The sequence below is a fragment of the Zea mays genome, chromosome 6 (assembly GCF_902167145.1).
Source record: "Zea mays cultivar B73 chromosome 6, Zm-B73-REFERENCE-NAM-5.0, whole genome shotgun sequence".
Lineage (NCBI taxonomy): Eukaryota > Viridiplantae > Streptophyta > Magnoliopsida > Poales > Poaceae > Zea > Zea mays.
The window spans coordinates 123,831,440-123,842,055 of record NC_050101.1 but is presented as its reverse complement, the minus strand read 5'-3'; the positions used below and the strand labels follow the sequence as shown (position 1 = coordinate 123,842,055).

General features: G+C 41.5%; 1 protein-coding gene across 1 annotated transcript; it reads right to left on the bottom strand.

Annotated features, from left to right (window-relative positions):
* Window positions 1–800: 800 nt before the first annotated feature.
* On the bottom strand, window positions 801–8,358 carry LOC103629935 (amino acid transporter AVT1I). The gene is made up of 3 exons (XM_008651034.3): window positions 2,528–8,358; window positions 1,783–2,390; window positions 801–1,605 (listed from the first exon to the last, which is right to left on the bottom strand). Exons 1-3 carry the CDS (start codon window positions 2,601–2,603, stop codon window positions 1,090–1,092), a joined length of 1,200 nt encoding a protein of 399 aa, XP_008649256.1. The 5' UTR covers window positions 2,604–8,358; the 3' UTR covers window positions 801–1,089.
* Window positions 8,359–10,616: the final 2,258 nt, after the last annotated feature.

Below are 10,616 nucleotides of genomic sequence, written 5' to 3'. Positions count from 1 at the left end.
TGTTTCAGCTTTTTATAGCTTCTGGCCACCAAAAGCTGTTACGGACTGTCAAACACTCAGCTTTTCAGCTAACTTCTATAAAAATCAATTTGTTAAAAACATCCAAAATCAACATAAACACATAATTCGTCGAGTCATTGCAATAGTATGAATCCGTCGTTTTCTAGATTCTAAACCCTATGAATATCTTCATCTTCCTTCGCATGTGATTACAACGATAGTTAGATTCTCTTCACAGTCAGATTTTCAGAAAAGTTGGCCAGAGAAAAAACTGAACCAAATCGGTATAATTAGTTAGCCAGTAAAAAGGTTTTATGATGAAATATTTGACTAGTCTCCCAACTTTTGTTTTACTGCCTAGAATTCTTGCTAGGCATCGAGAACCTACAATCCATCACTAGCTTCTCTTTTATTATCTGTTACGTTGCTTTCTTAAAGCAAATGTTAAACTCTTTTTTTTTAAAAAAAAAGCTACTCTTTTTTAAAATAAAAAGCTACTCTTTTTTTCCTTTTTCTTTAAGAGAGAGAGCAATTACTTTTTTTTACAAGTCGAAGGGGGGCATAGTCTAGTGGGGATGACTGGATGAGCCCCTAGCCCATGCCGTACACGAAGATTTGCTGCTATCTACGGATGAAGTGTGAAGTGTCTGTGCTAAAAAATATGCATACATTTCTTTTTTCAATAATAGCTCCATGAAACATTTATACTTCTAAAATATATTCAGTATAAAAAATCCTGTTTAAATTTTAAACTAAGTATTAAAAATAATATCAACATTTATACTTCTAAAATATATTCATTATAAAAATATTTCACATCTAATTTAATGGCGTTTATTACATAGACATTAGTAATTTTTTACATATATTTGATTAAATTTACACGAGTTTGACTTCTCAGTAAGCGACTTATTCTAGATCGCAAGATCGGCTTGTCTACGATTCATTTGCTACAGTATCTGCCTAGGGTTTCTTCTGCCTTACATTACACCCACTCAGGCCTTGTTCATCAATCATCCCCTTCAGTCTTCATGGTTTAATAAAGGATGAAACGAACTAAGGCCTCAAGGTGCATATATCATTCAGAAATCAAAAGCTATGAACAATCTTTTTCAGTGAGCTATACGTGCCGACCAAAACTAATCCCACCCCAATCATGATAATACCCAAGCAAACTACCAGCTCCAACCTCAGATTCCTGGAGGTCCGTGAGCTGATCTTCAGGTAGCAAACACATGGTAGCAAAATTGTGACCGTGCTGCTGAGAAACGAACCAGTAAGAGCGACAACATAGGCAAAGAAGGGCACGGCAAGGGCCACAATGGTTGTGCTGACAACCAGCGCAGTCCGGATTAAGATACTGACGGTCTTATTCTTGTCCACATGAAGTTTATCTTCGATAGCCTCTGCTATTGGAGTGATCAGCAGCGCGAACTTGGTAAACGGATTGATCAACGTCGTGTAGATCGCAATGTTGGAGGCAAAATGGTTAGCTGGAAGGTTCAGAGTCACCTGGGAGCTTAATGATTTCCCAAACATCAAGTATCCAATGACACCTGTCAGGCCATAGCTAAGAGTGCAGATAATGAAGCAGATGAGTAACACCTGGAATTGTAGAAGATTGAAATGATGTCACTATAGTAGCTTATGTAACTGGAAGTTTACCCGAACTAAAGTTCACAACCAGCATGAGCAAGAGGTACTTTATAAGAGTCCAGATTTTTCTAGATCCATAGAGAAACGAACAAAATATAATGGTGAAAGAACTTCTGCTTTACTTACTGTGGGGAACGTTTTTCTGTTCCTCATGCCAGTGTATATCATCGGAAAAACAGCATGGCCACTGAAGCAGAACGCATATAAGCTCATGGCAGTTGGCATACCAGACCAGTCCACAGGCACACCTTTCTTATGAAAACCAACCCCATCAAATGTCCCAACCCACAGAACAGAGGCGATTAAAATGACAGAAGCCATGACTCCACCAAGGGCGACATATGCAAGCATGTTCAAGCTCTGAAGCCATGTTGTTGGTAAAACAAGTAGACTGAACATCAACACAAACCCTTGCTTGCTTCCAACCTTCAGCCCGGCAGCATGGAAGTTAGCATTTGGAAATAATTTCTCCAAGTTGTCACCTTCTAATATCAAGAAATCAATAGCCACAAGATACAGCTCTAGGTACAAGAATATTGCTACTATGATTTTTCCTTTCCGCCCAAAAGCTAGCTCACCGATATCAGGATAGGTCTTAACAAGCGAACTCGAGTCTATACATCTCTGTAGGAGAATACCAGTGTAGAAACAGATGATTGCTATGGTTAAGAAGATAAGTAAGCTCAGCCATCCTCCTTGAGACAATGCATATGGAATAGATAATATTCCAACGCCTGAAAAAAAGACACATACAGAGAATTCGCTAGTTCAATAAGGACACATGGACAACCATATGTAAAACTGCTATAGCATCACTTCGTTGCATCTCAAGCATATAGAAAACAGAGGCAGGATGGAAGAAACTAAGAACCTGAGAGAGCATTAACTCCATTGAAGCAAGTTTTTAAGAAGCCCGTCCCAGTCTTTGGAGGGGTATTGTTCTCCATTACAAACTCCTAGTGGCCTTGGACTGGAGGATGCACATTAGGCTGGGGTTTTAAAGAGGTATGGTGCATGTGGTTAGGACAGCGGACCCACTGCATATCACCACTGTGATAGTGCCATATAACAATGAGTGGATGTCAATTTCCCCCAAAAGAGAAAAAGAATAAAGGAAATAGGAAGCACCGAATGGAATTACACAGATCGGCAAAGTAGATTCATGAAATGCATGCTTCTTTTGTCAAACATATTGGCATCATAACACGAGGAAGCATTGGTTATATACCCGAGAGGGAAGGAAAGTTGAAGACGCCCATGCAAAATGTATACACCAGCCACAGAAAAGGCACGAAAGCAAATGAAGTTGCATATTATTCCAGCATCCTTGACAATTACTGGTTACATGACTATGTAGGATGTAGATAAGACCAAAAATTAACATCTATTTTTGTGTGTTTCCATAAATCATATTGAATCCTTTTTACATTCCAAAGACCATCAAATCTAACCTTCTTAATCGCATGCAGTGATGTCACGGACCACCATATTGCAGCATATATCCATATGTGCACTTTACTGGAATCAGAATATACAAAGCTAGCCTGAGTTCTATATCAGTTACACAGAACCAGGGGTAAAGGGTTGCAATCGCCAGGACAGTCGAGTGAAAACTTCAGGGGAAATTCTAACTTGGCCATAGTGAGCAGGCAGCAGTAAATTTACCAACAAGTAGCCAAATTATAAAGAACAATATTTAATCAAAATCGTGCTTGAATCATTCACTTAATCACATGTCTCTCAAAACCATCTAATTAAAACGCAACCTTCATCCCAAAATCCAGCGGTTTTCGATGATACATAGTACCCATGTCAGCACAAAAAAGCCTTAAAATGTATGCAGATTAGAGATTTTATAGTTTTAAGGATGCAAATGGATGATTTTAGTTTTAAAGGTTTGAAAAGAAATCACAAGCACAGTAAAAAGGTTGAAAATGTACTTGTCCTGACAGTAATGATCATAAATAAGCAATGGAACCAAAAAGTATATCACATAACAGACGGTAATACTTTATCCATATGCTTATGATTTTTACTACAACACAAATGAGCTAACTTCCTCATATCAAGCTTTTCAATAATAAAAACTTAACATGTAATACATACATGAAACACATGAGGCTATATCATCGGATGTCATGAACTGATGTTTATTTTAATTGGCGACCCACAATTTCAAAAGCCAACAGCAACAGATGTGAAAAACCAATGATATACCTAAATGTGTGATGTATGGAGAGAATAGAAGTGTACCTGGAATGATTATCCTCATGCAAAACTAACAGCCTTATGGAGAAAAAAATAAATTGGACAACAGAAACAATTGATATATTTAGTATTATATACTGAATCATGAAGGCACTATAAATGTTTTTCACATCAAACCATCACAGCAGAAAGTAATATATGGCAACCCAACTTTTGGGATATAGAATATTTGGATGAGTCCTCCCACTATGTGATGTCTCTTTTTGGGTGACAAAATAAGAATGCAAAAGGTACAAAATGACACCAATAGTGTCTTGAATCTCAATGGTGCTTTATAATAAATAGGTGAAGCACCATTAAAGAACAAAACTAAAACTAGTTCCTATAAAACAATGTGTATTGTGCTTTAGTGGCATCATATTAAACAATTAGGAATAAGTGCGTTATTCAGGTAAAGGAAAATAAAAATCAACCACTTTCCTCTATAGAGCTGAAGCCACACAAATCCGATCATAAAGATGCTCGGCCAATGTATGCAAAGCACAACACTGGAAGATTCCTTATGAAAGCACTCCAAAGATCACACCCTGTAGTTTCTTTAACAAAAGTTAGAAGATTCACTGTCCAAGAAAACTGCATAGTAAAAAAAATAAAGGCATTCAAAAAAAATAGAAATTGTGTTCTGATGGGTTCAATTGGTATTACAACATGGCACTGCTATCCAATCTGACATCACCCTCCACTATAACTCAAGTGCAAGACAGCAATTCTTCTGATTTGACACAGTGACCACGTAGAGAAAGAGTGTGGTATCAGCTAACCTTGTATAACTTTACACTGATGTTTGAAGTCGATATATTCAAAGCAATTTTAATGAGTAACACCACACTATATGGTGGTATCTTCTTGTTTATCCACCAGAGATACCTAGAGTGGTCCACACAACATTATCCAAGAAACAGAAAAGAGCAATGCCTAGAATCTCCATTTATCGACGTCCACCAAATCCAATTAGATACTCCCAATCCTTTCTTCTTTGTATCATTTATGATCACACCAAAAGTTGAGCATTTCGTTTTAAGCTATTCCCTCTGATCTTTTATGTTTGATGCTGGTTAGTGCAAAGTTGAACTTACCAACATCAAACTTAAAGGAAGGGAGGTAGTATCAGACAAGTGACACTGAATGTTGAATCACAACATGTAAGCAGACACTAATTGCAAAATTGAACTTACCAACATTAAACACAAAGGGAGGTAGTATCAGATAAGTGGCATTGCAAATTGCATATTGAATCACAACATGTAAGCAGTCACTAATTTCAAAAAATTACTCTCATAGCCCTATCAATCCTTGTTTTTATAGAGTGCACACAACTATCTGGGAAAGATGCAGAGTCTAGTAAACACAAGGTAATTGACAAAACAAGAAGTTATGCCACCAGAATCACCACTAAATCAAATATAGCTCACTCTAAACAAGCTGAAGCTTCAAAAAAATGAAAGATTATGGAAGAATTGGGCCCCTCCTAAATGCAAGAGTTGTCTATGGCTGGCCATGAGGAATAAATGTTGGACAGCTGATAGATTAGATAAGAGAAGCCTCTCCCATCCTGATTCCTGAAGCTTGCGCTCTTTTTGATCAAGAGCAAGAAACAGTTCAGCACCTCCTAGCTATGTGTGCCTTTGCTCGGCAGTTTTGGCACAATATTTATCCCCTTTTGGTCTTGGACGTCTCACTCCTGCTATGGTCATGTGGAAGATAGCTCTTTTTCTGAATGGTGGAAAAGTGCTTGCAAAAGGGTCCACAAAGACAAGAAGAAGGGCCTAATAACTCGACCTGCGGGGGTAAGACAGCCCCCGAGAATTGTATTAAGAAGAAGACCTTCTCACACAGGTCGAGAAAACCCCTAAACCCCTGCCCCATCCATACACAGCGTCATCGAAGCCCATGTGAGGACGACCGCGACCGGGGACGAGCCTTAGACCTGTGCTTTGGCGTGGGACAGACGAGGGGATTTTTTAAACCACAGCCTAAAATTCGTTCCCACGAGGAGTCGAACCCAGGACCTGAGAAAGTGAGGACTGAGGAGTGCTACTCAGACCACCTAACCAACTCAGCTAGAGGCCCTTTCGCGAAGAAAGGCCTAATAGTGTCATTATTCTGGGGGTGTGGTCTTTGTGGTTAAAGCTTAACCGGGTAGTCTTTCATGGTGATTCTCCTTCCATCAGCAACGTGCAGAGAAGCTTCTTGGATGAGTTGGCATGTTGGGTACAAGCTGGAGCTAAACATCTTGGAAGTTTAGGCTTAGCTGAAGCCCTTAGTTTGGTCAGGTCAAGTTAAGTATATAGGTTGTTTTTGGCTATAAGTGTCTGAGTTATCTTGGGGTTCCTACGTTGCACGAACTACTTTCTTGTAGGATCTTATTTTCTCTCTAATATATAAAGATGTGCAGCTCTCATGCGTGTTTCAAGAAAGAAAAAAAGGAGAAAGAAGTGCATTTCACAGATGAAATAAGAAGTGATATGTGCATAGATGTAAAATATCACAAATTAGTTATGTTAACAAGACTACACACGTGATGAAGCAGTGAAAAGTGAAAATCAAAAGTCCACACATGTTAGGAGGCCCTACTAGACTAGTAGCAAGGAATGTGATACGGTTTAACTAATGAACAGAATTTACCAACTTCCTCAGCAACAACAACAAAAACAACAAAGCCTTTTAGTCTCAAGCATAGCAAGTTGGATTAGGCTAGAGTTGAAACCCATAGAAACCACAAGTCAAGGTTCGAACAATTTACCAACTTCCTAAATAATGGAAAAAATAATGAGAAACCAAAGTTGCTACAAAGAAACTGCATAATACCCCTCTCCTTGATAAACTCACTTATTTCATCCTTACAATTCTAGTCCATAGTCACAATGTTTTCAGGTCGACAGAGTCGAGATACAGGATTGTGGAACGTGGGACGCTAATCGGAAGAGGCTTTTACACTTTGGGTCGAAAATGAACCTGTGAATCTGGGTTGGTGTCAACGAATCCAGGTTGAGGGTCAAAGGCATCAAACCCACTTTAGGTGACTATATTCTAGTCTCTCTAAGCACAAATTTTAGATAAGGACTGGTCAAAATTTCGAACTGACTACCAATAGTATTAAAATTATTCATTGGGGGGGGGGGGGGGGGGGGGGTTATAAATGTCTTGAAACTGCTTTCACAATCTCATATATTGTAATAGAAAATAGTGGTTAAAGAACATGCCAGAGATCATGTTGCGTCCAAAACATAAATAACTTTTACTGTACAAAGGAACTTACAACATTTAGTAGAAAACATAGAACATCAAAGCTAATTTCAATGTCCAGTGGATAGATCAAAGCTGAGAAATAAACAGTAACTTCCAGAATGTCTAGACTGATAATTGAGTGCACATGCAGTTACCAAGACAATACACTGTGACTTTCATTAAATACTTTGTACTTCATGAAATTGGATAGCATGCAAAAGAGAAGAGAGAATGCAGAAAGACAAACTGAGGGAGCCACAAGTCTGAGTGATAGCAAAAGGCTATAACGTTATCATAGTGCACTTGAGGTTGCTGTACTTTGATTCTGGTCTAGAATGATTTCAGTGGTAGGTCGGGTTTCCAATAACGGCCACAATCATTGTAACCTTAGCTGGATTTGTACAAAGCGATGGTTAATCAGACTATTCAATTTAAGTTGATCTGAGGAGTCAAGATTCATCCTGAACATGACTGACTGACCCACAAAAGTCCAATATAATTGTCAGGCAACTTCATGAGGAAAAGTCAATGCGAAAGGACCATTGATGCACACCTACTCAGCAAGCATCGGTAGGCATTGCTTTGAAACCCACTAAATCTTTGAACGGGCCCCACCATTGTTGATTCACTGCCCAAGATTCTTGCTGGGTCAGCATGAATTTTTACTGAACCAGGATCACAGATAACATAATCCAGCAGGGCGCTCTTCTCATCATAGGATGTAATCTGAGGTCACCATCCATGTCCATTACCAAGCTATCAAGCAGACACACAAAAAAATCATCAGAAGGTTGGATGTTCGTATGGAACTCAACCTCTGTCTAACCTAAAGCCCATTCTGTGGTCGTGGGTTCCCCCTTTTCTTGAATTGGCACATGCTAGCAGCCCGTAGTAGTATTGTCTAGTTTACTCTTTGTGTCACGCAGTAAAGGAGAATAGGAGGTGGAACCAAAAGTTACACGAGCCACCAAATCAGCACGGAATAAATGAGATGAAGATGCAATATAGCAGGAGAAGCACGAACCGAGTGTAAGATATGGCCGCGCTTCGTGTTTGCAACTGATGAGAATGCCTCCATTATCAGCGCACCCGCATTGACCCTTGTGCCGTGCGTCACCACTATGACTCGAAAGAAACTGCGCCGACAAAATAATAGCCTGCTGGGTGCTGGTACAGCGCACTTGCCACCGGAGGCCACATGAAACATCTAATCAATGGCGAGATGGCGGTGGAAGCCAGCGCTGCACAGCTCGACTCGCCGGAATGTTAGTCAATTGCGAAAAAGAAACTATCGGTTCCCGCAGCAGTGCGGCTCGCCGCGGTCGGTGCAGTGGTGGCCCTGAATGTGGGGGCAGAGGGGCGGTCGCCCCGGGCCCCCGAATTTATAGGGCCCAATTATAGTTATGTGATCCAATAGCTCATCAACAAAGTAATGAATATCTAAACATGTTAAAGAAAATTTTAAGGTGATACTATAATATATATCCTTTTATTTACGTATTATTTGATATAAATATTTTTAGATGTATTTTAAGTGTTTAAGTAGTAACATTTTTATATTAAAAATAATTTGAAGGGCCTCTATTTGAAACATTGTCCTGGTCCCCTAAAACGTTAGGACCGCCGCTGGGTCGGTGGGTGCTGGTCGCCCCGCCGTCGAGGCCGTCGGCACTAGGCACGCACAGTCGAAAGAAAAAATCCGCCGCCTCGCCGGGAGTCGTGCGGAAGTGAGAATGGGCCGATGGGCTGCCATGTATTACAGACCCCCAAAGAGCCTGCCCTTTTTCTAGAGGACCAAGAGGCCTGGTCGGTGGTGCAGCACAGGAAACAATCGGGCCGCATTTGGGAACCCCGTGTCCGTGATCAAGGCCTACTGCATGATGCAGCGGGAGTCCACAAGCGACTAGTTAAATGACATACGGCCTGTCTATTTTTGTACAGAAATCGTATACGAAATAAAGATATGACATTGTTTTTTTTACCATGAGTTATCGTATGTGAGACTTGATCCTAGGCTCTTGGCACACATTTGAGATGCATCTAGATTTGTCCTTAAATTCGGGTGTGACACAGCACCGCTGGTGCTACCACAGTTTCATCCTCCACGTCCGCTCCACGCGCCCCGTGCGCTACTGCGCCTGCCCAGCAACTAACACCCACCCGTACAAAAAATAGTGCAGAGTGAGCACTCGAACTATACCCTCCTGCTTCATAAATTTAGAGATAACCATCAAACCACATATACCATATTATTTAAAAATAAACAATTATTATATTTAAATAAATATATTAATATATATTTATATAATAAATAATAACCGTAGAAAAGCACGAGCAACTAACTAGTTAAATGAATAAGATGGGCTAGCCCGTTAAATCAAACACTAGCCCTCCGGAACCGCAAGCCTACATGGCTACATGATGCGGAAGCGGAAGCCGCACTTCAGAAGAAAAAAAAAAGGCAAGCCTACCGGCTAGCTAGCGCGTGCAACTGCCTCGGCCCATTTTCCACACAGGCTTGATTCAGAAACCGCGCGAGGCTGACCCAGAGAAGAAAAAGAAAGCACTTGCCGATCCTCGTGTCCAGCCCATCTATATCATATCGGCTTATCTTATCTGCCAACACAAAGCCATGCCGGCCGGCGAGCTCCGCAATTTGAGCTGGTTTCCGTGGGGGGCTGATGATGCCGAGCGGTAGAGCAAAGCTTCCCATGGCACTTGCCATGCCCGTCGTCGCGGAGCAAAGCAATGCATGCGCACACTCGTGTGACTCGTCACAGCTGACGTCCCGACGACTGCCGAATGAATGCCGATGATGGTGATGGCAAAGGATTGAGACCATACCGTCGAGAACCTCCTGTGCTGTCCGGAGCCAATGTTTACGCCAATAATGCTGTGCGTACATAAGTGCATCATACGTACGTAGCAGCTGTACCGCGTACCGGCCGCCAAGACGACAACGCATGCATGATGCATCGCATGGTTTCTGTGTTATATTATTGGTGGTTGGGGAGATTTCTTTAGTTCTGCACTAGTCACGCTGGCTGGCACTGGCACTGACTGACACGGGTGGATAGATCAAGCTAGCGCAGCGCTCAGGCTCCGTCGCAGCTAGCAATTCAGGGAACAGCACACATGGCATTGTGCATGAGATGTTCGTGCTCCGAATTTCCATTCTATCGGCTCGTTGGTCATCCATTGACCAACAAACGGCCGACCCCCGCGCACTTGCGTCACGTCGTCGAAATATTCTCCGTCGGAGAGGGAGAGGGTCGCGGACTCGCGCGCGCGGCGCGCCCACTCGGCTGGCTAATATATAGTAAACATAGAACATGAACAGCAACTGCCATATGCATGCCTCATCATGCGTAGTGCTGACCTAACCGGCGGCCGGGGTGGTGCAGTGGATGCAGGCGCTGAAGTGTAAAGAGCTCCTGCAGCCTTCTAGTTCTAGGCATCAAGTT

Coding starts and splice junctions, on each gene's coding strand:
- LOC103629935 (XM_008651034.3), bottom strand. CDS start 2,603: ATGGAGAACAATACCCCTCCAAAGACTGGGACGGGCTTCTTAAAAACT. Junction 2,391..2,527: donor TGGAGTTAATGCTCTCTCAG/GTTCTTAGTTTC, acceptor TCTTTTTTTCAG/GCGTTGGAATATTATCTATT. Junction 1,606..1,782: donor ACAGAAAAACGTTCCCCACA/GTAAGTAAAGCA, acceptor CTACAATTCCAG/GTGTTACTCATCTGCTTCAT.